This window comes from Neoarius graeffei, chromosome 8 (assembly GCF_027579695.1).
Source record: "Neoarius graeffei isolate fNeoGra1 chromosome 8, fNeoGra1.pri, whole genome shotgun sequence".
NCBI classification, from domain to species: Eukaryota; Metazoa; Chordata; class Actinopteri; order Siluriformes; family Ariidae; genus Neoarius; species Neoarius graeffei.
Window position 1 is genome coordinate 33,119,721 of NC_083576.1, and position 27,235 is coordinate 33,146,955.

At 42.9% G+C, this 27,235-nt stretch overlaps 2 protein-coding genes across 2 annotated transcripts in view; both read right to left on the bottom strand.

Moving 5' to 3' along the window:
* LOC132889885 (BTB/POZ domain-containing protein KCTD16-like) overlaps positions 1–27,235 on the bottom strand; it is a 60,446-nt gene that overhangs the window by 13,423 nt on the left and 19,788 nt on the right. The gene's annotated exons all lie outside the window — the stretch shown is intronic.
* kctd12b (potassium channel tetramerisation domain containing 12b) lies at positions 7,192–9,621 on the bottom strand. Its single transcript, XM_060927593.1, has one exon. It carries the CDS (start codon positions 9,030–9,032, stop codon positions 8,190–8,192), a length of 843 nt encoding a protein of 280 aa, XP_060783576.1. The 5' UTR covers positions 9,033–9,621; the 3' UTR covers positions 7,192–8,189.

Here is a 27,235-nt window from a genome sequence, read left to right on the forward strand (position 1 = left end):
CATTTCAAGCCACAATCACAACTCAAATGGACCCACCATCACTCAAGATACAAACAAGACATGCATCAGGACTCTTCTTTGTATGGGCAACCAGGTGATGGAACAAACTTCCCTTGATTGCCCAAACAATTGAGTCACTGGCCATCTTCACATGAAGACTGAAGACTAAACACGTATGCCAGCACTTAACCTACAAAAAAAAACTAAGACTAAACACTTAGCACTAAATCCATACACAAAAATCCTTGTACACTGGTACTCAATTATTTCATAGCTGTCCCAATTCCCCTACTAACTCCTCTCCTACAAAGTTATACCTGGATGGTACTCGAACATCATGGCCTATTTGTACTAATGAGTATGATTTTTGATCAAGTCTACAAAACACTTCTCTTTGTAAGCTACTATGGATATTGACAACTGGCGAATGGTGTACACTATATGGGCTTGTGTATGTAGACTCATGACCCATATATGGATTTGATGGTTTTCTCGAAACTGTTGCCACAAAATTGGAAGCACATACTTATCTAGAGTGTCTCTGCATGCTGTAGCATTACAATTTCCCTTCACTGGAACTAAGGGACCCAAACCTATTCCAGTATCACAATATGTCTGTGTACAAAGCAAGCTCCATAAAGACATAGTTTTCCAAGGCTGGTGTAGAAGAAATCAAGTGGCCTGCACAGAGACCTGAACTCAACCTCAATGAGTATCTTTGGGATATACTGGAAGTACCAGTGCCCAGGATATCAGTATCTGACCTCACTAATGCTCATATGGCGGAATGGGCACAAATCCCAACAGCAATGTCCCACAATTTAGTAGAAAGCTTAGAAGAGTGGAGCCATAGCAACAAGAATATATGGGTATGATGGTCAGGTCTTTGCCTCATGCTTCTTTGCCTTATATGGTAAATGTACATGTAAATGTACATATTCTTATAAAATTTGAGGTAGACAACAAATTTTTAAAAATAGCAGATCTTTCATACATGTATGTGCATGTATTCAGATTTAAGGGAGGAAATTGTTAATGGGGATATACAAATGTTACTGTTGAGAAAGTGCTGAGAAACAGTCCAACCAAAATAACAAGCTAACAGCATTGCAATGGTTAGAAACTCATGCTAGTAAAGAATAAAGGACAATTAACACAAACTATGTATAGAAAAAGATTAATTATAATATTTAGATATAGTGACTGTTATGGTGAATGTAAGTATGTTTAATAGTGGCCAGCTGCTGCACTTGATACATGATACTATTACCAGCACCACATACAACCCTGTCACTATCACTGAAGCATCACAGCTGTGCTGTGAATGGTCCACCACCCAAATAATATCTATTCAGTAGCAATCCATTTCTCCTGGTTGATGGATTTGAGAGCGGCTGACAAATTGGCTGTAATCAGTACTATAGTCATTATAGCACATCTATATGGTAGTTTTACCTGATAAAACATCCAATGAGTCTAGCTACACAATAAATGTAGCTAATAAAAAATTAGCATCATGGAGAGGATATATGGATTCAGAACCATGGAGAGTGACACCACAGGAATCCACCAAAACAAGAACAAGTACATCTGCTTCCTGAGTTGTGTTAATCCCAAATGCTCACAGCTGGAGAGAGATAAGTGCATCAGGCTTCCCCAGCTGGCAGCTCATTAGTGGAGTGACAAAAGGTCTTCTCATGGCAGCAGAAGACATAGGAGCTGTATGTGCCATACTAACCAATAAAAATATATAACACTACACTCTAATCACTGTACTACACTGTTTCACCATGAGCACCTAGGACATCCAACAAAATAATAGTGCAAAATCAAAAGTGCATGTGTTCCCAGGTTGGCATCAATTCCTGGAGTCTAAGGGAATTGAGTACCACTGAACTAACTGAATTTTGAGCTATGACACTGCTATCTTTTCCCTCACACTGATTTCATAGAGGAAAGCTATCCAAACATGCACTGATAATGCTGAACCAGCTACAGAAACACCATGGATGGTGACAATCAGTATGTCTCCTTTCAGTTTCCTTCCCCACCTCCCACATTAAGTAACCTCCCACACTTCCTTCCCCACCACAATGGTTAAACTCCCCATTGAGGCCAGTACATTTTCTGTACCACAACTAGAACTAATGATGAGCATATAACAGCTTTTCATAGCTTTTTATATATGTTTAGGGTTTTGTTTGTTTGTTTAATCTAGTTTCTGATCTTTTTCTCTTTTTTTGTATGTCCAAACAATGAAGATAATTATACTCACTGTGAATATGTTTTAGCTTTTGATTCCTATATATATACTTTCTCCCCAGGGCCATTATTTATGGTGTGATTCAGTATGGTGGTAGGTGCCCATACTGTTTTGGATGTACAAATACTTACTATACCTAGTGTGTGTGTGTGTGTGTGTGTGTGTGTGTGTGTGTGTGTGTGTGTGTGTGTGTGTGAGAGAGAGAGAGAGAGAGAGAGAGAGAGAGAGAGAGAGAGAGAGAGATGTGCTATGATGTACTTCGTTAATTTAACTGAAAAAAATCGCAAGCCCCCTTTGTTTGTGCACTGTTAAAATTTTTTCATTTTCTGACCCATGCTATACTGTGTAGAATATTAGATTACTGGTTGTGTTATTGCAGGCAGACAAAAGACAGCTGCTCAGCTTTGCAGGTCTTATTGGGCTTGGCCAATTGTTGATCAGAATGAAACCAGAATGAAAATTAGACTCCAGAGTTGCCATGTGGTGAATATGCTATGCTTGCTTTCCTTCTGGCTTCCTGTTAAATTATTATTTACTATTAAATTGTAATAGATTGGGTTTTGCCAGCAAGATACCGCATGATACAACCATTTCTTGGAGGTGGATGAGTGTCAGAGAGAGATTTTCAAACATCTGTTGGTTGGTAATACTTGGATAATAAGGCGCATGTTGCTGCACTGGATTTTAAATTTGGATGCAGAGAAAGAATTTCAGAAAAGGGAAGACATGGAGAAGAGAGGAGAGGAGAGGAAGTATAAGTGGTTAGTGGGGGTGAAGGTGAATAAACAGAAGGAACTGATTGAAAAATCTCCAAATTCTCAGATCAGCCAACCTACTTCCCCACCACAATAGATTACTTTACATTGTTTTTCTGTCTCTGCTTTCCTTTAATTAGAAATACCTTCCCCCCAGCTGCCCTTATGTGTCATACACTCACATTCTCTCTCAGGGAATCAGGGAATAACGTGAATAACATGCATTCTCATGATCTTCTGTAGCTTTGTGGGTCAACCATCATTCTCTTTTCAGCACAAAGCAAACATGCAAAATAAAAGTCCTTATTATAATTAATTTTGACCTGAGACTCTGTATTGGGGCGGCAGGGTGATGTAGTGGTTAGCACTGTCGCCTCACAGCAAGAAGGTCCTGGGTTCGAGCCCAGTGGCCGGCGAGGGCCTTTCTGTGTGGAGTTTACATGCTCTCCCTGTGTCTGTGTGGGTTTCCTCTGGGTGTTCCGGTTTCCCCCACAGTCCAAAGGCATGCGGGTTAGGCTAATTGGTGGCTCTAAATTGACTGTAGGTGTGAATGTGAGCATAAATGGTTGTCTGTGTCTATGTGTTAGCCCTGTGATGACCTGGTGACTTGTCCAGGGTGTACCCCACCTCTCGCCCATAGTCAGCTAGGATAGGCTCCAGCTTGCCTGCTACCCTGTAGGACAGGATAAGCAGCTACAGATAATGGATGGATGGACTCTGTATTAAGTGTTGTTCTTTTTTAATAAGAAACTGATTTTTGTATTTGTCTCCATATCTTCATTCACACCTGATATCATTTATATCACTTATTGTTAGTAGTTCAGAAAAAAAATATATCTGTGTGCTTTGTCATAAAATAACATGGCTCAGTGAATGGAACATGAGGGTTCAAGAAGCGGTTTGTAATTTAAAGAGCACTCACTTTCCTGCATGCATATTTGGGAAAAGTGGCAGAACTATGCAACACTGTTCTCTGGAGGAAGAGCTAGTTTCTGTCCAGAAAAGTGTAAACAGAAGCTTAGGTATCATACAAATTATATGAATATTACAGGTCTAGAGTTACTTTTAAACATTACAAGCTACAGATTTAAGTGACTGCAGCATACATGAGGTGCATATCTTAGGGATAATGTCTATAGGACAAAAGGGGAGAAAAACTAAAGGGAAGTTCTATCAAACCATTTGGGCTCAGACAGCTGCACATACTTTAAAAAAAAAAAGAGGGCAATAAAAAACAAGCCTCATCCATTCATGCCTTGCACACCCTGAGCTGGCGAGCCTGCTTGTACTCTTGCTGTGCTTGTTGACACAGAGCTGCTGAATGCTAGGTAATTAATAGGCTGGCACATTTATTTGGGCTGCTTTCAGCTTTGCTTGTGCTCATAGCTATCAAGGGAGGAAGGAAGAAACTGGTTCGCTCCCTGACATTTTCTTTGATTTATTTATTTGTTTGTTCTTTCATTCATTAACTCAGGGTGAGGTTGTGGGGCATGGTGGCACAGCAAGTAGCATTGCTCACTCCAGGGTTTTGGTTCAACCCTAAACTCAGTTTACTGTCTGTGTGGAGTTCTGCATGTTCTCCCTCTGTTTGTGTGGGTCGCCTTCAGAGTTTTCAGGTTTCCTTCCACTATCCAAAAACATGCAGCTATGTGGACTGGTTATGCTAGATTGCCCAACAGGTGTGAATGAGTGCATGAATGTACGTATGTGCATGGTGCCCGGTGATGGGCTGCGTTCCTTTTACCAGGATTGGCTCAGGATCTGCTATGACCCTGCCCAGGAGGTTACTGAAGATTGACTGACTGATTGATTAATTAATTTCAATAAGGGAAATACAATTAGTGTTGACAGAGTGAACCATCTGCTTTAAAGGTAATTTCTTCTACAAAGTTTTTCTTGTTCCTTCAACTGTGCTAGAATTCAACAGTTGAAATGCAGTTGAAAAGTACATAGGTGACACGCTGGGCTTTTTTTTTTTTAAGGTCTCCTTGTGGCATATAGAATCTAGGAATCACTGCGTTTCTGAGAACATCCAGCAGCACAGGGTTTGGTATTAAACTGTGAGTCTTTAATGGAATAATTTAGGCATTCTGTTCAGTACATATGCTGCCAGATTAAAGGAACATTTCCTTGCAAATGGCGGTTAACTGTGAATAAACACATGTGAATCAGATGATTATTTGCAGAAAGCCAAGCAGTAGGCTAGACTGAATTCATTACAAACATGCTTAGATGACATTTTTTTTTATTACACTGATGTTTGAGCTATTGGTTTTAACTACTTGTTAAAGCCTAATCCTACCAAGGACACTGCCATAACTGCATATAATTTGATTAATGCACTTAATTAAGTCAGAGACAGTGTGATGTATCATAGTAGGTGCAGAGGGTTGTTTACTTCCTATAAATATAGGCAATGGGATGAATGGAATTATTTTTTAAAAATTGGAAACATATACTTGTTACATAAAAAAGACATTTTTAGAATGTTGTCCAAACATGTTTAGTATGCATTGATCAGAGAATTAGTATCACAAGAGTTTTTACACAACACTCCATAAATAACTGAAATGAATAAACAATCATTAAATATTATTGGCAAGCATAAAATACTTATTATTTAATAAGTATTTTATGCTTGCCAAAAGAAAGTGGCCAATGTTATGGTATTGTATTAACTGCCAGAAATTGAGAATGTTTTGTCTACAATAAACAGTGTTAATGAGCATAATTAAAATGGTACACCAAATCTCCCATGAAAACAAGATGTTCTTAAATTTCCACTCTTAAAAAAAAAAGCCATAAAATGTGAATAAATTTGATATGTTGGAATAATTTGTGAATTGACTAAATGTGTTTGCTAGCCAAAAGTGGTTAGTTTTCTGTAACATAAATGTTGCCTCAGAGATCACACAAATAGCTTTGTATATTTAGTAAAGGAAAATTAATTCATTAATCATTAGTGACTGCAGTGATCCTGGTTGCGATGGATCTGGAAGCTTTTCCAGGAACACACTCTGGATGGGATGCCAGTATAGTGAGATGGCAACTGCACTACCATGCTGTCCTTACTCCAATTCAAATTAAATAATGACTGTTTCATTGACTATATACTGTTGGTTAATTAATTACCAGGACTGGGTAATCTTTTGTGAAGGAGCCAATTATCTGTTTGCCCTCATTTCTATTCTGGCCTTTCCCTTATTCTGTCTTTGAAGTCACCAAAGAAAAACAAGATAAAACAAGAGAAGAGGGATAAGCAGGAGCAAGCTTGACAAATGCTGAGCATGTGGCAAAGAGGAGACATATGTTCAGGAGAGATGTGCATGATAATCCAGTTTAATGCTTCCATCCCAACCATTAACTACATACATAGTAACATCATCCTCAAGGCAGATTTAAATAATATGAGACTGTATGTCACCTGTTGGTTTTGTTTCACATCTAGGTCCTAAGTTATTAACCAAATTATTTATTTTCCTTCTGCAATTTTAGTGATTAGATACTGAGAACTGTGATTCTATAGAGTAATACACAACTGGTTGGTACTTTTAATTCACCACACATTACAGAAACTGCTGATTTATTCATGCTGTTTTTAGCACTTTTTTTGCTAACTTGCTGCTAACAACACAGAATGTCTTCACTAGAAAATAATTAACTAAAAGGATAATAGGATATCCTAGTTAAGGAAATGAGTGGCTCAATGTAAACATTTCCCTGTCAGGCAATAGCATGTGCGGCAAGAATCTGCCTAATGAAAGCATTACGTGAAAAGGTTTTACTCAAATAGCCATATCATTATTTGTGCCTTTTATACTTTTTCAAGATCTGAGGTAACAACTGCTGTGCAAATCCATAATTATCCTGAGGGTGGACCTGAAAATGTATTTTCCATCTGCTTTCAATTGTTTTTGTTTTTATTTCCCCCACACCCTTTGATACTCCTTAGAATTTGCTGTGTTGCTAACAAGTATTCACTTAACTGAAACTTTTCTGACTTTACTTGCTTACATATATCTGTTAAGCACTAAATAATTAACTCAACCAAAAAGAAAATATACTAATACAACTGCAGTATCTGTTGTGTTACAAAGAAAGAATGTGAAATGCTGTAAGGTTACATACAGTACACGTGGTAAGGAAATTAAAAAAAAATCCTTAAAAGGCATAACAAAGATTGTGGCTGGAAACAAGACACTGAAGTGTCAAAAAAGGGGGAAAATGAAATGTTTTGATTAGCATTTTTCTTTGCAGCACAAATAACACAAAATGCTTCATGTCACTATCAGTACATCTCAAAAGGCTCTCGTGAGCAGATTTCAGGCAACACCTTAATCCTTTTTTGTCTGCATGTTCCATGGCCTTCTGCTCAGAGTTCAGCCCTTGATGTGCTTTGGCAAAAAGGCAAATTCCCCTTCTGGTGTAACACTTTGTTCTAGTTAGAATTATGACAGCATAACATTAATTTCTTTTCTCATGAACACACTTTGCTGTGGATTGACAGAAACTAAACATGGCAAGTCATTTGATTTTCTTGTGCCATAGTGGCAACTCTAGCTTATTTACATGCAGTCACACTGCAGATTAAGAATGGCATGCTTGTCTCGCAATCAAAGAGATTAGACTTCTGGTTCATCCTGAACCAGATTTCTCGTTTATCTTGTCTACCTGCTGGTTTCCTAATGGCTCCATCCCAAAATATTTAGTTTAACATTAGAATGATTGAATGACTTGTCACTACAGATTACCAACATTCAAGAAGGCTATGAATGTCCACTTATGTGATGGTCTGATGAGAAGAATGCCACTGTTAATAGTTTGGTGCCAAAGCTACTTGGAGATACAGAGAGGCCCCTTCCAAGCCCTTTCAGATAGGCTTTTGCTAGTTTAAAAGCAAGAGAACACCACAAAATCGAAACCCTGACGGATGACGGAGTACTTCACAAAGGCCAGACATGGTTACACAAGTATCAGAAGCTGTTTCTAGCTGAGGGGACAGAGTTGGTTTGAAGAGAGGGGAAGTGGTAAACCATGACAAGATGCATAAAGGGCAAGTCTGGTTGAAGGTTTGGGATGGTGATCTAGAAGCGTCTGCATCTAAGGGAGCACAATCTCAGTGAGGGGCAAGTGGATTTGGGAGGAGAAGGGTCAGGAACACGGATGTGGTCTCACTCACGGTAGAAAACGTATTCCGTGTAGCTGGTCCAGATCTTGTCATCAGTTTGGTCATGTGTGAAAGCACATGTGCCTGTCGAGTTGCATGCCACCATGTGAAAACCAGCATCAGCCAGCTTGTCAAAAGCCTGTTCAAGGAAAGTGAACTTCAGGTAGTAGCGACAGGTGTACCGCTCTGGTGGCCGGTCAGGGTCACGGCTTTCATTCAGGGTTTCTCCAAAAACCTCTTTGGCCAATGATGTCTTCCCACATACCATGATCCGGGCTACACGCCGGAACTTGGCATCAGTTTGGCTATCACGGCCCAATGTGTAGGAGCCTCGGTAGCCAATAGTGATGAACCCAGTGCGCTTGCCGTCACTGGCTCCTAGGGTGCTGCAGGTCGCTGTCCCCAAAGATGTCAAGTTCCGGCTAGCATCGGCACTGGGTGATGACTCCTCTGGGTCACTCTGGCATCCATCATCACCCAGTGAGTTCTGCTTGCTGATCTTTGGAGCCAGAAACTTGACTAGCTCAGGAAGGTTGAAATACTCAGCCTCGCGTTGTAGTCTCCCTCGCTCTGGGAAATGGTCAGGCAGAACAAGTTGCTGGTCTCGCATGTAGTCTAGGATATAGCGAAACAGGAAGCCATCACGGTCAACAAAAAAGCGACCCTTGGTGTCGCGTGCCAGGCTCTTGGCAGTTTTCTGGCTGAACATTTCACATAAAAGCGAGTCAGGAACACTAGTGAGAGTTGAGTAACGAGTTATGTATACCTGGCCCCCTACATTGAGTTCAATAATCTCTGGAAAGGCCAGCTCCTCTGAAATGCCACTGGAATTATCAGGCAAGGCCATGCTGCTGAAATTATTAGCTGCTGAGGCAAACCTTCAGGACGTACCGTAAAACTTCACAACAGCGTATGAAACCCAAGCGGCTCTGTAACACTCTGAAGACAAAGTGGCGCAGAATTTCACACTGAGCCAAGAAATAAATGATAAAAGGAGTTCTCTTTCACACACACGGTTTCAATAGTAGAGGAATGAATTAGGATTGTACACAGAACGCACGATGATCCACTTCACAAAACGATTTACAGTAGCTGGATTCAGTAGTCCTTTTGAGAGATGATAACAGACTAACAGGTTTCTGATAAACAGATGCGTGTCCTCCGTCCTTCTGTCATGCACTTTGATTCAATTAAGGAAAAAAATATATGCATATATATGTTTACATACGTCTCTCTCAGATGTCCATTATTATTTCCTCGCTTTTACAGGTCTCCTCATAATCGTTTAAACTATCCATAACAGCCTTCTCAGAATCAGCCCACTTTAATGGGTTACACTTCAGTTCAATTTAGTTGGAGATAACATGGCGTGAAAGGCTGAAAAATATTCCAAATAAACAAATTGTACAAACATACACGTCGGGATAAGCACCTTCCATAACTGATGCTGAATGAGACGATAGCGCTGTTTTCTCTCTCTCTCTCTCTCTCTCTGTGCGCGCGCACGCTGAGCGAGTGGGTGGGTGGAGCCAGAGCGTGAGAGCTGAATGTGGTCGCTGTGTTAGGATTACTGATCCATTCCTCCTTCTCTATTTCCTTTTTTGATTAGATATATGGTGTATTTTGTGTTTTGATGGACTTTATATAATTTTGGGATTCTGGTGTGTTCAGTGCGGTATTTTCTCTTACCGGGGCAGTTTGCTGTGCTGGGAGCATGGCAGCCTCAGGTACAGGGAAGTTTGAATCTCTAACGCGGCGACATGGCATTAAAATAACGTCCAGCGCCAGCGTCGAAGAATGTAGTTTAGCTGTCGGAGAGATTGTTAGGCATGATAAAATTCTATCTGCAGCTTGTATGAGCACACAGAGTGCAATTGTTTTGTTTCTGGAAACTGTTTCTCGTGGAGTAGAGCGGCGGCTACAATTATCGACACCTTAATCTTTTGGGCATTGCAAAAGTAGAAAAGACTTTCAGTACGTAAATTGTGCATGAATAATTACTCAAACTTCCACTGGAAAAAAATGAGTTGATTCCCTATTACTTAGCGTATCAGATCACGTGACACCGTTTCACAATTATCAGCATGTTTGTCCAGTTATCGACATCCAGATGATTATTGATAAAAAAAAATCAGTATGTGGTATTAAGTTAACAAAACAGTTTTTATTTAAAATTTGTTTTACATAGATTTATATGGGGCGGCACGGTGGTGTAGTGGTTAGCGCTGTCGCCTCACAGCAAGAAGGTCCTGGGTTCGAGCCCCGGGGCCGGCGAGGGCCTTTCTGTGTGGAGTTTGCATGTTCTCCCCGTGTCCGCGTGGGTTTCCTCCGGGTGCTCCGGTTTCCCCCACAGTCCAAAGACATGCAGGTTAGGTTAACCGGTGACTCTAAATTGACCGTAGGTGTGAATGTGAGTGTGAATGGTTGTCTGTGTCTATGTGTCAGCCCTGTGATGACCTGGCGACTTGTCCAGGGTGTACCCTGCCTTTCGCCCGTAGTCAGCTGGGATAGGCTCCAGCTTGCCTGCGACCCTGTAGAAGGATAAAGCGGCTAGAGATAATGAGATGAGATGAGAGAGATTTATATTTCGTACAAAATATATTTCATATAAATATATCGATGTTGGCGCTTACATAAATGAGGAAGTAATTCTAATGTTTGTAAACAAATGAACTGACAGTGTTTAAACCTGTGTCGTCAAATCATAGATCATATTTTGTTAATCATTTGTTGTTTATTAATTTCTAGTTTTGTAGGTTACCAATAAATTTCAACAGGCAATTGACATTGTAACCACATGAAAATCCAGGTTAAAGATTGCATGTCATTCCTCGAACCAAAGTATAAAATGTCTACTGATATTGTAATACGTAGTAGATGTAATTTCTTCTATGCTAGGAATTTAATTCTGGTCTAATTCTATTTATTGCAATAGGATTCCAAATACTCTATAAGCATTCCATTCTGGTATGAAACAGGAAAAAAATAATTATAACTTATTTAAAATGATGTACCAGTTTTTCCTTTTTTGCTTTTGCTCATGGGCGAGGTTCGTATCGCTTCCCTAAATAAGAATGGAGCAAGGGACCGGTTGAAGAGGGCAGAGCTTTATGAATTATTAAAACATAAACGTTTAGACATCATTCTCCTGCAAGAGATGCACAGCGATGCAGGGAATGCGGTTGATTGGGCAATGGAGTGGGATGGGCTTTCCCTGTTAAGCCATAATACCCTACATCGGTTAGTGGGTAACAAGAACTTATTGCCATGTTTGTGTACAGCAAATAAGCAAGTTATTAAAACCAGGAAGTACACACCAAAGAAGTGGATATAGAAACCACTCAATGGGTGGTTACACAGCAACAAAGAAGGATTTTTCCTAAGAGTCGGAAAATTATCCATCCGTTGAGTTCCCAGACATCTCACACTACCTGGTGCTGCAGACATCATTCTACACAGTCAAACAGATGAAAACCTGGAAGAGCACGGAGGTGTACAACTTCTTATATGTGGCTCGGTTAAAGATCTGGGGATCAGGACACTACAAGATAGACGGCGGTAGACGAATCTAAGTGCAGGAAGAGTGTGTATTAGCAGGTGTGATATTTAAGTCAAGTTTATTTTTATAGTGCTTTTAACAATAGACATTGTCATAAAGCAGCTTTACAGAAAATTAAAGACTTCAAATATGAGCTAATTTTATCCCTAATTTATCCCCAATGAGTAAGCCTGTGGTGACGGTGGCAAGGAAAAACTCCCTCAGACGACAATAGGAAGAAACCTTGAGAGGAGCCAGACTCAAAAGGGAACCCATCTTCATTTGGGTGATGACAGATAGTGTGATTATAAATAACTTGCTTCTATAACTGAGAATATATATAAAGTCACAAAGTATAAATGTGAAACCAGGAAAATCATTATAGTTTTAACATGAAGTCTGTTTTATTGAAATTATAAACTGTTAATTGATGGAAACTTGAGTGCAAAACTGTTCATGACAAGTGCAGTCCTAAAGTTAGCAAGTCAATTGTAGTCCTCAGACATAAAGGCATAAAGGTAAGTGTCCAGAGCCATCTTCCAAGTGTTTTTTGTTTGTTTGTTTTATAAAAGCAGAATCATAAAGCAGAGTATTAAACAGCGTTATAAACATGGCTCAAAAACAAACGTGACAGTGATAATGATAATACTTCACAAAGCCTCTGTGAAAACAGCTTCCTATCTGCGCTGATTTACGCTCAAATCAGCATCAGGTTTTACTATAATGACTGGGTTCCAAGAGCGCACACAACGTGCTCTGTGAGCATGCGCGGCTGCTTGAGCTGCGCCAGACTCAAGCACGCAAAGATGCGACAATCAAGTGTCCACCTGCTATGTGACCACAGCTTTTAGCTCACGTATATGTCACCATCAAAATGTCTCATTTTCATCAGTAACCCATCGCAAAGCATCGCGAGCTGTAGTGTGACCATAGCTTAATGTGACATCGAATGCAACCCAGCAATTGTACCCTACTATGAGTAAAAATTAACTTCAACTTGGAAAAAAAGGGCTGTGGCCCAGTGGTTGAGAAACACTGCTCTAGACTACACGTAAAAGGTGTGTGCCATCCTTTTATGTTACTGTTAGAACCAGAAAAGGTTGTAGTTTTATGTTTGGAGGTGATCTCTAACAAATTTCTGGTTGTTGCACGCTTGCTGCACACAATGTGTATGACACAACGCACCACCCGCTCCTGCCGGCTCTAGCACTGAAAGTACCTAATTACTGTCATTATTTAGCCTTGTATAAAACTTCAGAACTGCTATCAGTTAAAAGGATAAAAGATTAAGGACAACTAATAAATTCAAGCAACAGGCTAAACACTTGAAGTTACCTCTCTTTATCTGTACAAATCCAATCCATTCATTCTGTAAGTGTCCTGCCGACTTTGGGCTATAATGGATCAAAATTCCACTTTTTTTTATCTGCTACACTTGAACAGCCTTGAACGACACCTCTTAGGACACATGCTTTGGTTTTAGTTTTGTTGTGGAATTAAAAAATAAAAAATTAAATAAAAAAAAAATTGCAAAGCAGACAAAGCCAGAAATGCCACAAACTTTAAAGCATTGTGCATATGACATCACTGCCTTTGACTTAACAGTAACACATTCATGTTATGGCAGACTCAAAGAGCTAAATTTTGAAGAAACCTTTATTCGTCACATGCACACTTCAAGCACAGTGAAATTCATCCTCTGCATTTAACCCATCTGAAGCAGTGAACACGCGCGCGCACACACACCCAGAGCAGTGGGCAGCCCAGAGCACCCGGGGAGTAGTCAGGGGTTCGGTACCTTGCTCAAGGGCACCTCAGCCCAAGGCCGCCCCATGTCAACCTAACTGCATGTCTTTGGATTGTGGGGGAAAGCGGAGCACCCGGCAGAAACTCCACACAGAAAGGCCCTCGCCGGCTGCTGGGTTTGAACCCGGAACCTTCTTGCTGTGAGGCGACCGTGCTAACCACTACACCACCATGCCGCCCAACCCAATTTTACCAACTAAATAGAATATGTTCCCGGTCTTATATTAAAATACAATTTAGACAGTAAACTATTTAACATGTCTAGTTTTATAAGGGGGCGGCGCGGTGGTGTAGTGGTTAGCGCTGTTGCCTCACAGCAAGAAGGTCCTGGGTTTGAGCCCCGGGGCCGGCGAGGGCCTTTCTGTGCGGAGTTTGCATGTTCTCCCCGTGTCCGCGTGGGTTTCCTCCGGGTGCTCCGGTTTCCCCCACAGTCCAAAGACATGCAGGTTAGGTTAACTGGTGACTCTAAATTGACCGTAGGAGTGAATGTGAGTGTGAATGGTTGTCTGTGTCTATGTGTCAGCCCTGTGATGACCTGGCGACTTGTCCAGGGTGTACCCCGCCTTTCACCCATAGTCAGCTGGGATAGGCTCCAGCTTGCCTGCGACCCTGTAGAAGGATAAAGCGGCTAGAGATAATGAGATGAGATGAGTTTTATAAGGTATAATTTCCAGGAGTGATGTCATTTTTGTTAGACTAGCACTTTAAGGTCTCACTGGATGACATCACAGCTCCTGGAGAAGTGGCGTGCTATTTGCGCTTCAAGTGAGACTAAACTACTCGAGGATTACTGTGCAGGCGTGTTGCATCCTAATGAGAATTATGCTTTTCCTGGGCTGGTACTCTCACCCAATTTGGATGGGAGTGCTGGTCCGTTTTTATCATCCAGGAGTCGAACTACAATGTTTGAGTGTTGTTACTGGAAAACAGTTGTATCTTGCTTGTGTAAAAGTGTTTTCACAAAAGAACATTAGAGAATAAGGTTGACACACCCTGGCGCACTGTTCTTAAACTGAGCCCTGATGTGAGACCTGAATGGAGAGCACTTTATAAACCACCGTTAGCTAAGAGAGTGGGTGATTTGCAGTGGAGAATTCTTCATGGGGCTGTGGCTGTCAATGCCTTTGTTTTAGGCCCTGTCCACACGGCAACAGATGCAGGTGAATCCGATACAATTGTTTATCGTTTCGGCCTGGCGTCCACACGGCACCGGCGTTTTGGGTGCCCCAAAACGCAATCTTTTGAGAACGGGTTCCAGAGTGGAAAGATCTGGCAACGTTGCCGTTGTGAAGTCGTCTGGATGAGTAGAACGGATTTGTTTACGATGACGTCACAACCACGTGTGCTTCACGCCGGGTAGAAGTGTAACGAACTCGATGCGAGTTGTCAACAAATCCTATAACTTGGTTCATGAAACGCGCTTACAAAATATTTTCACTGTGAATATTTATTGTGTAATGGTGCAAAGTTAGAGAGAGAGAGAGAGAGAGAGAGAGAGAGAGAATAGCCCTGAGGGCAGAGTCAATCCCGCCAGCAAAAATAGGGAAAAAAAGGAGTGATCTCACCTCTTCAGATGTTGGTTTAAGTCCTACAATACATTCCTCAAAAAGGGCGTAGAACAACAAATTAATCCATCAACGTGTAGCATTCAATTTATTCCGGATCATTAAAGACGCCGCCTTCCGCGTAGAATCATACGTCATCCTCGCCGCCATATTGGATGGGTCAAAGCGGAGAATAAAGATGCCTCATTCATGTGCTGCGTTTAACTGTACCAACAGGCTTACCGTCCAAACGAGATCACATGGGATTACCTTTCACAGGTGAGACTGGAAAAATACTTTTCATTGTATTTGGTCATTTATAATGTAATTTTACGAACAGATTTTTCTGACTTTGTGGCTAATACGAAGTCTCGCGCATAATAGTTTATGCGCATGCATCCTTACTACTTCTATTGTTCTGGTGTCTCCGATGGGACCGTCTTACAGCGCCCCTAGAGGTGTGGCATGTGTATTGCATCGTTTTCAGCAAGCGTTGCGTTGCCGTATGGACCTGATATTTTACTGATCGTTGCCCATGTGGACGCGATATTTTTTTAAATAACATCTCGTTGCCGTTGTCCTGTGGATGTAGCCTTAGTTTTAAACCCAGAGGTTGGACAGGAATGTCCTTTTTGTTTTCAAAGAGAAACCATTTACCACGCCTTCTTGCACTGCATAAGATTGAGGCCTTTGTTCCTTATTCTGCAGTATTTGTTCAGTCGTTTTAGTGAAGAATTCTCCACGGAGACTTTTATTTTGGGATTTAGATATGTGAGACGCAGGCAGAATGTATGTAAGCTGTTGAATTTTCTTTTAGATCAAGCCAAGATGGCAATATATGCCAGTCAGAAAAACAAGGTTAACTGTCAGCCTGGTAGTGATGCAGTAGTTTTATTTCCGGCTTTAGTTAAGGCTAGAGTGTTGACTGATTTCCAGTTTTACAAACTAATGCAAGACATGGAGACTTTTGAAGATATATGGTGTTGCAAACAAGCTCTATGGACTGTCATTGACAATGAATTACACTTTGCACATTTTTTGTAAATGTTTTTATTCATTTTTTAAAATACTTCTGTGTATTTAGTGCATACTGATTGAGGTTTTTTTTGTCTGTTCTGTTGCACATTATAATAAAGTATCATTTTTAAAATCAAATCTCTCCCCCCTACTCCTGTGATTAGCCCCGCCCACATCGCAGCGACGTCACGCACATAGTGTACTTGTTAATTTAACCACCTACTCCCCTTAAGCGATTAGAATAAATGCTAATAACATTAGGTTTTCTTCATTGATTATTATTATTATTATTATGACAAAGACCCACTCTCCGTTCCTTACTTTGGGGAAAAACAAACAAAAATCCTCTGCGGAGCCCTTTAACATGCAAGAGAATGATGGCGGATAAAAAGATTGTTAGACTCTGTAATTATCAGTATATTTTAAGTATTTAAAAATAAACCTCTGAAGACAAATAGTTTGCTTTTTATGTGTATTTTGTATTATTTTCTCACCCTTGTATTTCTTTTCCTCTTCGTGCTCTATGGTTAATAATTCCCATCTGCGTTGCACCAGGCAGAAAACAATTACTATATGAAACACTCACATCTAGTGGACAAATAAAATGGTGCATGGCTAGTTATTACTAGGCCGTATTGTTGACGTTTAATATGGAGTTAGAAAGCTGCTAAAAATGTTTTCTTCTTGAAACGTTTATTTCAAGAGTGTTAAAAGTTACTGGATAATGCTGTAAAGCAGCGGCTACAATTATTGACAGTCCATAATTATTGACACCTTTTCAGATTTACCAATAAAAAACAAGATTACAAAGGTGAGTTTCAGTTACAACAGTTATTATTGGTTAATTAATCAACCGGAAGACCCCCCGATCTTGTTGTCTGATGATACAGCTCATTACCGGAGATGGAATTTTTTTTAGCACGATCAGGAAGTTGAGGAAAACCCATACGTTATCATCGCAGGTAAGCATGGTGGAAAGATCATGGACATGTTTTAACTTCTCAAATTCACCGATATTTCATATCCTTCTCAGAACCTACTTTGTTTCTTACTCTTTCATTTGACAGTCGCCATTTTGTATCTGAACGCACATCTGAGAAGTCACGTGAGGTGTTGATGATAGTGATCACTTTCACTGGTATCCACCATTATCAACACCCTGTGGAATTAAGTGACATTTACAACTGTTATATATTGATCCAGAGTTAGTAGAGGGGATGGTTAGGAAACTCGGCAAACTTCAAAGGGATAACTCTTTGTTATGGCTTAGGCTTGATCACGTGACCCTGAGAATGCACACTAGCAGAGTTAGTAGAGGGGAGAACCGAGAAAGTAGTATTTCAAGTGAGCAATATTTTCCTAGATTTCTTTACTTTAGCAAAACTTTATTCAAGTTTCCAGAAATGCCAGGCCGAAATTGTGTGGTTTTTGGTTGTGGTTCTTGCAGAAGAACCAAAGGAATCTGCATTTTTAAGCTGCCGTTGGCGAGCGATGAAGCTCATAAGAAATGGTGAGAGTAATGGCTTGGTACAAGAGAAGTAGACCAAGATTTTAGAGAACAGATCAAAAGGGATACAGTCTACACCTGTGAGAAGCATTTTGCACCTGAAGATGTCGAAATATGTAAGTATTCAGTTATTGTTTGTTATTGATCAGTGAGTCTCCGCGCACCGGTTTGAGACCGTACAACGCTAAGCTTTAGTTGAGCTTCCCTTTACTTTAATTTTTTCTTTCTTTTGAACTATGTTTTCTCAAAATATTCCTGTGTCTTAATTGTTTTTTTTCTTTTGCTTTTTTGTAGTTCACTCCAAAAAACTAACAAAAAAGAAACCCATATTTGGCGCTGTGCCTAAGCTGAAAATGCCTAAGAGAAGCCATGAAACCTCTAACAAGCCTCTATTAACTATGTCTGGTCTGGTATTTTTCCCCACAGTCATTACAAAGTATTTCTGTCGATTGAACCTGCCAAACAAAAGAGACCAATGCATTAAAGCATGGCTATAACAAAACAATGAAAGATGTTCAAACAAAGTTTCTGATCTAAAACTACATGAAAACAAGAGTTCGGGTGCAAATGTTTAAAAAAAAACCTTGATCTTAGGCATGAACTTGTATTTTTGGTTGATATCTAGACCACAAGAGATCAAGTTCAAGTTTAGTCGAGTTTAGTCTGGGCAGTCGCGCGGCTCAACTTTCGCACAAATTTCATACTCACATCATCAGATGAGGTCGTAAAGTGCTCCTCTATTTCTTAATTTTCCAATAAAATATCTAAGATAGCATTAAAATCATTCCCAAACAAGAAGTCGTCAGATCCGTCCACTATGTTTGTTGTTGCCGGGTTAGTGTGCACTCTCGTGATGACGTCACGGTACAGTTCAACCTCAAATACGAAACAATAGGACGATCCTTTGAAGTTTGCCGGGTTTCCTAACCATCCCCTCTGTTAACTATGATCGATCTTTGTGTAATGTTGTTAAAGTAGATGAAGTATTTTAAAAGTGCTGTGATTTTATAATTTTTTTTTTCTGATTCATAACAGAATGTAATGCTTATAGAGTATTTGGAATCCTATTGCAATAAACAGAATTAGACCAGAATTAAATTCCTAGGATAGAAAAAATTACATGCTTGAAATATTCAGCTTTTTCTATTCCATTCAGAATTTTCAGTTTGTTGTAAATATCTACCACATATTACAATATCAGTAGACATTTTATATTTTTAGATGTAAAAATATAAAGTTTTGGTTTGAGGAATGACATGTGACCTTTGACCTGAATTTTCATGTGGTTACAATGTCAATTGCCTGACACTTATTGGTAAACTACAAAACTAGAAATTAATACAAACAATGAATGATTAACAAAATGTGATCTATGAAAATACTTAGAGTGGAACAAAAAGATTTTCTGACACAGGTTAAACATTATCAGATAATTTGTTTACAAACATTAGAATTACTTCCTCATTTACGTAAGCACCGACATCAATGTTGTCATGCTCTGCCCGGGACATCCGCTCCTGAGCTCGCGGATCTTCCACGTCAGCTCCGATCCGGGACGGGAATTACATCCTGCCTGCTTCCCCGTTCAGTGAGCGCTCACCTGCATTCACTTCCTGATCATCACCGCTGCCTTTTTAAATGCCGTTCTCAGCCACAGACAGTACCAGAAAGTCTTGTATGTAGACTCTAGCCGTTTTTTGCCTCGAGTTTTTTTTTTCATGGTTTTTTTCTCTCAAGTGTTTTTCATGTCTTTGCCTGCCTCGTTTTCCAAGTCAAGTTTCACGTTTTCTTTTTATCCCTGGACTATTTTCGTTATTGTTTCTTAATCAAGTTTTGTTTACATTTTTGCCACGCCTTTTTCTAGATTAAACCTACTACGCTTCTTGGATTACTGTCTGTGTGCGTGTTCTGCTTTTGGGTCCTAATTCCCCACACCTCCAGCAACCTTAACAGTGCGTTCTGGCCAGCATGGATCCAGCAGAATTCACCCATCTGAGAACGGCCGTCCAACAACAAGGAACTTTCCTCGGGACCCATCAACAAGACCTACGACAAGTCAATCACAACCTCGCCACCTTGTCAGACTCACTCAACCTCCTCACCATGCAGATGCAGCATTATCAAGCCATGCCTACCCCTGCCCAGCTGTCTCAGACTCTAGCTCCTGCCACCGCCTTTCTCTGTGAGCAGAGACTCCCAGCACCTCAACCCTACAATGGAGAACCAGGTACTTGCAGATCTTTCTTGTCTCAATGCTCATTAATCCTAGAGCTGCAACCTCTGGCCTTCCCCACAGAATGCTCCCGGGTAGCATATACCATCACGCTCCTCACCGGCAAGGCCAGGGAGTGGGGAACAGCAGTCTGGGACACCGATGCACATTTCTGCTCCAACTTCAAAGATTTCTCCGACGAGATAAGGTGAACTTTCGACTGCTCTTTGCCCGGTCAGGAGGTGGCAAGAGAACTCATGGAGCTGCACCAGGGGTCCCGGTCTACCTCAGACTATGCCATCGAGTTCCGGACATTGGCAGCATCATGCAGTTGGAACGAGACCGCCCAGGCTGACGCGTTCCTGCACGGCTTGTCTGACACCATTAAGGACGAGCTGGTATCGCAGGACCTGCCATCGGACCTCTCCAGCCTCGTGGACCTCGCCAACTGTATCGACACCCGTATCCAGCAACGGAGGAGAGAGAAGACTCGCCCCAGCTTCACCTCCTCTCCATCTCCCGCCACGTCCGTCGAACCCATGCAGGTAGACCGGGTTCGGGTGCCGGCGGAGCACAGGGGCCTGATTCTACTGCGGTCAGCTGGGACACATCTGCCGATCCTGCCCGTTAAAAGGACAAGCCCACCAGTGAATCGAGAGGCTCTGGTGGGCAACGCTCGAAACCAGCCTCCCACTAATCGACCATTACTCCCTGTCATCATCCTCGACAACCAGCATCACCACCTCCAGGCCCTCGTCGACTCAGGAGCGGACAGGAACCTGATCTGCAGCGCTAAGCATCTGGGAATCCCGCTACTCGCGCTTGACGTTCCTCTCACTGTCCTGACACTCAGTGGCACTGGCTTGACCACCATCACCCACCTCACCGTCCTGCTCACCCTGAGGATTTCTGATAATCATTCTGAAACCATCCAACTTCATGTCATGAATGACCCCCACGTACCCATCGTTCTAGGATTACCTTGGTTAATGCAGCACAACTCCCATCTAAACTGAGCCAACAACATCTTAGGCTGGAACCAGTCCTGCCTAGCTTCCTGCCCTAACTCCGTTCTGCCTCCCACCAAGCCACCACAGCCTTCAGCCAGCAAGTTTCCCGACCTCTCCCACGTGCCTCCGGAATACCTGAACCTAAAGCTTGTCTTCAGTAAGACTCGAGCAGTGTCCCTCCCTCCTCACAGATCCTATGACTGCGGAATCGACCTCCTGCTAGGGACGGCGTCACCCAAAGGACGACTCTACTCTCTCCAGTCAAAAGGCAACCCATGGAGAAGTACATTTTTGAGTCCTTGGCAGCTGGGATTATCCGCCCTTCCTCCTCCCCAGCAGGGGCAGGATTCTTCTTTGTGGAGAAAAAAAGACAAGTCACTCCGCCCCTGCATTGATTATTGAGGTCTCAACATCATCATGGTCAAGAACCGCTACCCACTACCGCTCATGACCATGGCCTTTGAACTATTCCAGGGAGCCAAGGTATTTACCAAGCTGGATCTACATAATGCTTACCATCTCATCAGGATCAGGGAGGGAGACGAGTGGAAGACAGCCTTTAACACCACCACGGGTCACTACGAGTACCTTGTAGTCCCCTTCGACCTGACCAACGCTCCCACAGTCTTCCAGGCACTTGTGAACGACGTCTTAAGGGACTATCTCAACATCTTCGTTTTCGTGTACCTGGATGACATCCTAATCTTCTCCCGCTCCCAGGAAGAACAATGGGGTCATGTCTGGCAGGTCCTCCAGCGCCTGTTAGAGAACAAGCTGTTTGTCAAGGTGGAAAAAAGTGAGTTCCACCAGAGCTCCATCTCGTTTCTGGGGTTCATCATCTCCCCAGCGAGGATCCAAATAGACCCCCTTAAGCTTGAGGCAGTCACTGGCTGGCCCACCCCATCCTCGTGGTGAGAGCTCCAGCATTTCCTGGGATTCGCTAATTTCTACAGGTGCTTCATCCGTGACTTCAGCACAGTGGCTGGACCTCTCACGGCGCTGACCTTGATCAAGAGCCCGTTCAAATGGGGGAGGAAGCAGAGAAAGCCTTCTCCATGCTCAAATGCAAGTTCACCACAGCACCCATCCTCACCATACTCGACCCGGCCAAGCAGTTCATTGTGGAGGTCGATGCTTCCGAGTCCAGGGTCAGAGCCATTCTCTCCCAGAGGGCCAATGACAACAAGGTTCACCCCTGCTCCTTCTTCTCTCGCCGGCTGTCCCCTGCCGAGTGGAACTACGACATCGGCGACAGAGAGCTGTTGGCTATCAAGCTAGCCTTGGAGGAGTGGAGACACTGGCTCAAGGGGTCAGAGCGCCCCTTCATTGTCTGGACCAACCACAAAAATCTAGAATACCTCAAGTCCACCAAACGTCTCAACTCACATCAAGCCCAATGGTCTCTCTGCTTCTCCCAATTCCAGTTCACACTCTCCTACCACCCAGGCTCCAAGAACCCCAAACCTGATGCCCTGTCCAGGATATTCTCTTTCCACCAGGAGGAGCCTAGAATGCCCAAAATCATCCTCCCTCCATGCTGTTTGGTAGGGGCCATCCTACTTGAGGTAGCGGCATTAGCGCAGAAGGCCCTGGAGCAGGACCCTGGGGCTGGTAACTCTAGCAATATACCATGTAACCATCTGTTTGTTCCCTGTTCTGTGTGAACCCAGGTGCTGCAATGGGGTCATGGCTCCAAGTTGGCTTGTCACCCGGGGGCTGCTTGAACCCTGGCACTCATTCAACAACGCTTCTGGTGGCCATTGATTAAGGAAGACGTCCAGGAGTTCGTGACAGCCTGTGACACATGTGCCCAGAACAAGACAGCCAATCGGCCCCCTGTCAGCTTGCTAAGACCCCTCCCGACTCCTCGTTGACCCTGGCCACACATTGCCCAGGACTTCGTCACAGGACTCCCCAACTCAGGTGGCAACACATGCATTCTCACAGTCATTGACCGTTTCTCTAAGTCAGTCCACCTCATCCCACTGTCCAAGCTTCCCACAGCTAAAGAAACTGCCAAACTACTCATCCTCCACATCTTCCGCATACATGGACTCCCCTCTGACATCGTCTCTGACCGGGTTCCTCAATTCACTGCGCAGTTCTGGAGGGCCTTCTGCAAACTCATTGGGGCCACCTGTAGTCTCTCATCAGGATTCCACCCTCAAACCAATGGCCAGGCGGAACAGGCAAATCAAGACTTGGAAGTGGCACTCAGATGCATGGCATCCAGGGATGCCGGTTCTTGGAGTAAGTACCTACCTTGGCTTGAATACGCTCACAACACTCTGCCTTCATCTGCCACAGGTCTCTCGCCCTTCCAGTGCTCCCTAGGTTACCAACCACTAATCTTCCCCAACCAAGAGGAGGAGGTCGCCATACCCTCAGCCCAGACCTTCATACGCCGCTGCAGGAGGACGTGGGCGTTGGCCCAGAGAGGACTCCTATGCTCCACCCTAGCATTCAAGAGGCAGGCCGACAAACACCGCTTTAAGGCGCCCACCTACCGGGTGGGGCAGCAAGTCATGCTCTCCACGCACCATCTGCCTCTCAGAACAGTCTCCCGCAAGCTGGCTCCCAGATACGTAGGACCCTTCCTCATCAGTAAGGTAATCAATCCATGTTCCGTCAAACTGGCATTACTGTTCACCATGTGATGCATTCACCCCACGTTCCACATATTACAGTTGAAACCTCTGGTCTCCAGTTCTTTGTCCCCACCCTCCAAACCCCCTCCTTCTCCCAGGCTCATAGATGGCGGTGAAGCCTCCACCATCAAAAAGCTGCTGAAGGTGCGTCTGCAAGGCAGAGGACTTCAGTACCTGGTGGACTGGGAAGGTTATAGTCCCGAGGAGAGAAGTTGGGTCCCCACCAGGTTCATCTTAGACCCAACCCTCATCACTGACTTCCACTGGCAACACCCTGATGCTCTTCCTAAAGTGCCTGGAGGCGCTCGTTGGGGGGGGGGGGGGGGGGGGACTGTCACGATCCGACCTGGACATCTGCTCCTGAGCTTGCAGCTCTTCCATGTCAGCTCGGATCCGGGACGGGAATTACATCCTGCCTGCTTCCCCGTTCAGCGAGCGCTCACCTCCATTCACTTCCTGATCATCACTGCTGCCTTTTTAAAAGCTGTTCTCAGCCACAGACAGTGCCAGAACGTCTCGTATATAGACTCTAGCCATTTTTTGCCTCGAGAGGTTTTTTTTTCATGCTTTTTTCCCTCAAGTGTTTTTCATGTCTTTGCCTGCCTCGTTTTCCAAGTCAAGTTTCATGTTTTCTTTTTATGCCTGGACTATTTTCGTTATTGTTTCTTAATCAAGTTTTGTTTACATTTTTGCCACGCCTTTTTCTGGATTAAACCTACTACGCTTCTTGGATTACTGTCTGTGTATGTGTTCTGCTTTTGGGTCCTAATTCCCCACACCTCCAGCAACCTTAACAGATATATTTATATAAAACATATTTTGTACTAAATATAAGTCTATGTAAAACAAATTTTAAATAAAAACTGTTTTGTTAACTTAATACCACATACTGTTTTTTATTTTTAGAAATAATCATCTGGATGTCAATAATTGTGGAACGGTGTCGATAACTGTGGACAAAGGTGTCAATGCTTGTGGAACGGTGTCACGTGATCTGATATGCTAAGTAATCGGGAATCAACTTTTTTTTTTCCAGTGGAAGTCTGAGTAACTATTCACGCACAATTTACGTATTGAAAGTCTTTTCTACTTTTGCAATGGCCAAAAGATCATTAAAAAGTGTCAGTAATTGTAGCTGCCGCTCTATATTTTTTTGTGCAAAGTATGAAATATTTCAAAATGTTCTTCTTCCCAGATTAAACATTAAATTATCCAGTATGTGATTAACAGTGTTAATAAAACAGATAATGTATTGTTCTCTTTACCACAACTAACATTAGCTTGAAAAAAATTATCTATTAATGTTATTAAAACTAAAAGTTATAAAGCTATGTTTACTGGAGGTGGACAAAGTCTTTATAGGCAAGTCTTGCTACTTGGCAGCCATCGGGCAGTCAAGTCAGGACAACAAGACCAAATGCCTATGTAAATGAATGGGGAGAAAGTTATAACTGCACTTTCAGTGGCAACTAGGACATAAAAACAACATGTATAGAATCACCCGTCAAATCGGAGAAAAACTGATTAAAGATTTTGGTGACTTTCTGCCAAAATAAGGTTTAAAAAGTTTTTTTTTTCTTTACCACAGGTTATACTTCTACCATAGTTTGCTACAAGGTTGCTATACTTCTACTATGCATGCTCACCTGCATGGTTGTGTCAGTGCAACAACACAATTGGCTTAATATATTTTCTGGTTTGGCAGACGATTGGCTTTTGGGGAGGGCTGGGATATGTGCACACAATCACCATCTTTGGCGTTACAAACTTTTCCCATAGATTTCTATTCAGGATTCTTAAAGTGGGATGTCTTCTTCTTTATAATGTCTCTGATGTGGAAAAATCCTTTGGAAGGCTAAATGAGCTAAAGGTAGATGTCTCTTTGGTCCCACCTGCTGTTTTGCTGTTCAGCCTATTTGTGAGAAAATTGGGGCATTTTCATGTACAACTTGTTCAAGCAGAATAACAGTACCAAAAAATCATGTCATCTACAAATAACATATGTTGCTGTATACTTCTGATGCATTTGTAAAACCGATGACACAGACATGCAAAATGTTGCTTATTTAAATTCTTTCTTTACATTTGTGGAACCTGTCCTGCATCTGTGTAAGTAGCATTTATATTTGCAAAACACATGGTATTTCTTTTTTTTTCTTTTTTTTTGATAGCCATGTGTGAAAGCTTCCCTGATGTGGGTGGAGTACAGAAGTACGGCAGGCAGTTGCTAGTGCTCAAACCCACGTTTATTGGTTGCTTTTCAGCACAGAAATGGTCACTCTAAGACACGAACAGACACACACACAGTGGTGTTCTGGTCCCAATCACCACTCCTCTGCTCTCCTACTCCTCTTATACACCATCACTGCAAGAAACACACACACACACACACACACACACACACTAATTGACGGCAGGTGTAGTGACTTGGCCACTCACCTTCCCTGTCTCCGCCCTCCATTCACAAACCGACGTTTGGCCATGCCCCCGCTGCCACATACCCCCACTGCCTGATTTAGGCTGGGGAGCTGTCTGGCCTGCAGCAGACTCCCCCCGATGGGACAGGAAGTCCACCACCACTATCTGTGCCCCTGGCCTGTGGACCACCTCGAATTCGAATGGCTGGAGGGCAAGATACCAACAGGTGATCCGCGCGTTGGCATCCTTCATGCGGTGGAGCCACTGGAGGGGCGCGTGATCTGAACAGAGGGTGAAAGGGCATCCCAGCAGGTAGTACCGGATGGCGAGGACCACCCACTTGATGGCTAGGCACTCTATCGTGCTGTACTTGCTTTCACGCATTGACAACTTCTGGCTAATGTACAGCATAGGTCGTTCCTCACTCTCCACCTTCTGGGACAGAACGGCCCCCAGCCCCCTGTCTGATGCATCTGTCTGTAAAATAAAGGGGAGAGAAAAGTCAGGGGAGTGTAAAAGTGGCCTCCCCACACAGTGCAGCTATTACCCTAGAGAAAGCCTGTTGACATTGCTCCATCCACTGGACCGGATCTGGCGCTCCCTTTTTAGGGAGATCAGTCAGTGGGCTGGTGACGTCCGAATAATTAGGTATGAACCTACGATAGTAGCCAGCCAACCCCAGGAACTGTCTCACCCCCTTTTTGGTCTTGGGCCTTGGGCAGGCTGCAATCACTGCAGTCTTGTTAATTTGGGGACACACCTGCCCATGACCCAAGTGGAAACCCAGATACCATACTTCCACCCACCCAACTGCACACGTTTTTGGGTTAGCTGTGAGACCCGCACACCTCAGCGACTTTAGGACGGCCCTAAGGTGTTCTAGGTGCCGCGGCCAATCATTGCTATAGATAATGATATCGTTGAGGTATGTGGCCATGCAGGCGGCATGAGGGCAGAGAATCCTGTCCATGAGCCGCTGGAACGTCATGGGAGCCCCAAATAACCCAAAAGGAAGCATGATAAATTGGTGTAACCCAAACGGTGTGGAAAAGACCGTTTTCTCTCAGGATAGAGGAGGATATTGGGATCTGCCAATATCCCTTCAATAGATCCAGTGTCGGGTAAAAATGAACAGTGCCTAATCGATCGAGCAACTCATCAATGCAAGGCACTGGGTATGCTTCGAATTTAGACACTGCATTGACCTTTCTATAGTCCACACAGAACTGGACCGACCCATCAGTCTTGGGAACCAGGACCTGCTCCAGTCACTGCTGCTTCAGTCACTGTGGGATTATGCCCATTTTGAGCATGGCCTTGAGTTCATCCTGGACCACCTTTTTGTTGTGT